This window comes from Eimeria tenella, genomic scaffold (genome assembly GCF_000499545.2).
Source record: "Eimeria tenella Houghton genomic scaffold, Eth_scaff586, whole genome shotgun sequence".
NCBI classification, from domain to species: domain Eukaryota; phylum Apicomplexa; class Conoidasida; order Eucoccidiorida; family Eimeriidae; genus Eimeria; species Eimeria tenella.
Window position 1 is genome coordinate 2,017 of NW_013545715.1, and position 4,167 is coordinate 6,183.

A 4,167-nucleotide genomic window follows, 5' to 3' on the forward strand; every position below is an offset into this window, starting at 1 on the left:
TGTGCATGATCAGCGTGATGCTTTTCAGAATGTAGGTGTGGAGTGCAGGTCTTGGCAGGGCTATGCTGTTCGGAGTGAAGCGGCGTACTCGCATCCCGTGTGTGTGTTGATTAGGACGTTTTGGTCGGTACCCAGTGGCGACGGGAGACAGAAAAATGGGTGTGAGGAAGACGAGGGCCGCTTGTGGAGTGAAGGGCGGCATGCTGATGCGCCACTTGAGGTGCGGTGTTTGAAGTGCCTGCAGTGCAGGTGGTGCTGGCATATGACGTGCATTTGTCTGTTTGTGCGGGCTTGGATTTGGCGAGGAGGCATTTGCGAGGAGATTGCATGTTCAATGGCGATAATGACGCCGAGAGGATACGACGTTTGAAGGCGGACTCTAGTGCTGCGTTGTTGATGGCTTCAGCAATTAGGTTTGGTCTGTTAATCACACCAGTGCATAGCGTTGATGCGGCTGTGGTGGTAGTATCGAGGATGAGGGGAGGAACGTGGATTTTTCTGACGTGGTGCATGAAAGGTGAATTTTGACAGCCAGTAAGCGTTAGAGTCAGTGAAGGCGTTTTGAAGGGCTATGGAGCAATTTGAGTAGCACTGGGTAGGGTGCGGCTGGGATTGGTGGAAGATGACGGATCTTTCGTGAGTGTTGTTTGGGATTTGACAGCTGTACGGCGACGGGAGGAACAGCGGATGTGGCGGCGTATGGAGACGCGTGTTTCGCGGTGCAGGCGCTCAGGTATGAAGCTGTGAAGGAACTCCGATGCGGCACGTAATTGTTGACATTTGAGTATCGTCGAGGGACACGACATCACGTGCACCTGGCTGTAGCGAGCTTTGGCACAGCATATTTTCCGAGGATGGTGGGCCTGAGCGGCGACGGGAGTGAAGTGCGTTCTGCGCGACTGCGCTTGCATTCCACGTTTGAGCTGCTTGGTTTGTCCTGCTTTGCGACGCATGTGGTGTTTCTGTGGGAGTGCTGCAGAGCTTGAAGTGGCGAGTATGAATGTTGTGTTTGTAATCGGCATGTACTGGACATTGGCAGGAAGTACGCTCGAGCGTGGTGGCGACGACGACGGTGTGTTTATTGGCAGCATCAAGCGATGGAAGAGCAAGAGCATGCTGGTGCTTGCAGAGGTTGCGAAGAAGATGTCGAGTCCTCTTTGTGGCTGCTTTGGTTTGCTTCTATTTGGCGGAGACAGGTCACAAAGGCACAGACGTCGGAATCGGTTGGCTTTGGCGATGCTGCTCTGGCTTGGGAGACGTGTGGTAGACGTAGGCTTTGCTAAAGTCTTTGAGGCGAACCATAGTGAGATTTCGAATGTCAGAGTGCGGGACGTGTGTGTGAGCATCTGCTGATCCGAGGCGTAACGCGAGTCGACGATGAGGCGAATATCTTCATATGCAAGTGCGTGGATTGTGCATGATCAGCGTGATGCTTTTCAGAATGTAGGTGTGGAGTGCAGGTCTTGGCAGGGCTATGCTGTTCGGAGTGAAGCGGCGTACTCGCATCCCGTGTGTGTGTTGATTAGGACGTTTTGGTCGGTACCCAGTGGCGACGGGAGACAGAAAAATGGGTGTGAGGAAGACGAGGGCCGCTTGTGGAGTGAAGGGCGGCATGCTGATGCGCCACTTGAGGTGCGGTGTTTGAAGTGCCTGCAGTGCAGGTGGTGCTGGCATATGACGTGCATTTGTCTGTTTGTGCGGGCTTGGATTTGGCGAGGAGGCATTTGCGAGGAGATTGCATGTTCAATGGCGATAATGACGCCGAGAGGATACGACGTTTGAAGGCGGACTCTAGTGCTGCGTTGTTGATGGCTTCAGCAATTAGGTTTGGTCTGTTAATCACACCAGTGCATAGCGTTGATGCGGCTGTGGTGGTAGTATCGAGGATGAGGGGAGGAACGTGGATTTTTCTGACGTGGTGCATGAAAGGTGAATTTTGACAGCCAGTAAGCGTTAGAGTCAGTGAAGGCGTTTTGAAGGGCTATGGAGCAATTTGAGTAGCACTGGGTAGGGTGCGGCTGGGAGTGGTGGAAGATGGCGGATCTTTCGTGAGTGTTGTTTGGGATTTGACAGCTGTACAGCGACGGGAGGAACAGCGGATGTGGCGGCGTATGGAGACGCGTGTTTCGCGGTGCAGGCGCTCAGGTATGAAGCTGTGAAGGAACTGCGATGCGGCACGTAATTGTTGACATTTGAGTATCGTCGAGGGACACGACATCACGTGCACCTGGCTGTAGCGAGCTTTGGCACAGCATATTTTCCGAGGATGGTGGGCCTGAGCGGCGACGGGAGTGAAGTGCGTTCTGCGCGACTGCGCTTGCATTACACGTTTGAGCTGCTTGGTTTGTCCTGCTTTGCGACGCATGTGGTGTTTCTGTGGGAGTGCTGCAGAGCTTGAAGTGGCGAGTATGAATGTTGTGTTTGTAATCGGCATGTACTGGATATTGGCAGGAAGTACGCTCGAGCGTGGTGGCGACGACGACGGTGTGTTTATTGGCAGCATCAAGCGATGGAAGAGCAAGAGCATGCTGATGCTTGCAGAGGTTGCGAAGAAGATGTCGAGTCCTCTTTGTGGCTGCTTTGGTTTGCTTCTATTTGGCGGAGACAGGTCACAAAGGCACAGACGTCGGAATCGGTTGGCTTTGGCGATGCTGCTCTGGCTTGGGAGACGTGTGGTAGACGTAGGCTTTGCTAAAGTCTTTGAGGCGAACCATAGTGAGATTTCGAATGTCAGAGTGCGGGACGTGTGTGTGAGCATCTGCTGATCCGAGGCGTAACGCGAGTCGACGATGAGGCGAATATCTTCATATGCAAGTGCGTGGATTGTGCATGATCAGCGTGATGCTTTTCAGAATGTAGGTGTGGAGTGCAGGTCTTGGCAGGGCTATGCTGTTCGGAGTGAAGCGGCGTACTCGCATCCCGTGTGTGTGTTGATTAGGACGTTTTGGTCGGTACCCAGTGGCGACGGGAGACAGAAAAATGGGTGTGAGGAAGACGAGGGCCGCTTGTGGAGTGAAGGGCGGCATGCTGATGCGCCACTTGAGGTGCGGTGTTTGAAGTGCCTGCAGTGCAGGTGGTGCTGGCATATGACGTGCATTTGTCTGTTTGTGCGGGCTTGGATTTGGCGAGGAGGCATTTGCGAGGAGATTGCATGTTCAATGGCGATAATGACGTCGAGAGGATACGACGTTTGAAGGCGGACTCTAGTGCTGCGTTGTTGATGGCTTCAGCAATTAGGTTTGGTCTGTTAATCACACCAGTGCATAGCGTTGATGCGGCTGTGGTGGTAGTATCGAGGATGAGGGGAGGAACGTGGATTTTTCTGCCGTGGTGCATGAAGGGTGAATTTTGACAGCCGGTAAGAGTTAGAGTCAGTGAAGGCGTTTTGAAGGGCTATGGAGCAATTTGAGTAGCACTGGGTAGGGTGCGGCTGGGAGTGGTGGAAGATGACGGATCTTTCGTGAGTGTTGTTTGGGATTTGACAGCTGTACGGCGACGGGAGGAACAGCGGATGTGGCGGCATATGGAGACGCGGGTTTCGCGGTGCAGGCGCTCAGGTATGAAGCTGTGAAGGAACTGCGATGCGGCACGTAATTGTTGACATTTGAGTATCGTCGAGGGACACGACATCACGTGCACCTGGCTGTAGCGAGCTTTGGCACAGCATATTTTCCGAGGATGGTGGGCCTGAGCGGCGACGGGAGTGAAGTGCGTTCTGCGCGACTGCGCTTGCATTCCACGTTTGAGCTGCTTGGTTTGTCCTGCTTTGCGACGCATGTGGTGTTTCTGTGGGAGTGCTGCAGAGCTTGAAGTGGCGAGTATGAATGTTGTGTTTGTAATCGGCATGTACTGGACATTGGCAGGAAGTACGCTCGAGCGTGGTGGCGACGACGACGGTGTGTTTATTGCCAGCATCAAGCGATGGAAGGGCAAGAGCATGCTGGTGCTTGCAGAGGTTGCGAAGAAGATGTCGAGTCCTCTTTGTGGCTGCTTTGGTTTGCTTCTATTTGGCGGAGACAGGTCACAAAGGCACAGACGTCGGAATCGGTTGGCTTTGGCGATGCTGCTCTGGCTTGGGAGACGTGTGGTAGACGTAGGCTTTGCTAAAGTCTTTGAGGCGAACCATAGTGAGATTTCGAATGTCAGAGTGCGGGACGTGTGTGTGAG

At 53.5% G+C, this 4,167-nt stretch overlaps 2 protein-coding genes across 2 annotated transcripts; both read right to left on the reverse strand.

Moving 5' to 3' along the window:
• Positions 1–569: 569 nt before the first annotated feature.
• ETH_00023450 (uncharacterized protein) lies at positions 570–1,346 on the reverse strand (the record flags this gene model as incomplete). Its single annotated transcript, XM_013380403.1, has 1 exon — positions 570–1,346. One exon carries the CDS (start codon positions 1,344–1,346, stop codon positions 570–572), a length of 777 nt encoding a protein of 258 aa, XP_013235857.1.
• Positions 1,347–1,981: 635 nt separating this feature from the next.
• ETH_00023455 (uncharacterized protein) lies at positions 1,982–2,758 on the reverse strand (the record flags this gene model as incomplete). The annotated part of the gene is made up of 1 exon (XM_013380404.1): positions 1,982–2,758. One exon carries the CDS (start codon positions 2,756–2,758, stop codon positions 1,982–1,984), a length of 777 nt encoding a protein of 258 aa, XP_013235858.1.
• Positions 2,759–4,167: the final 1,409 nt, after the last annotated feature.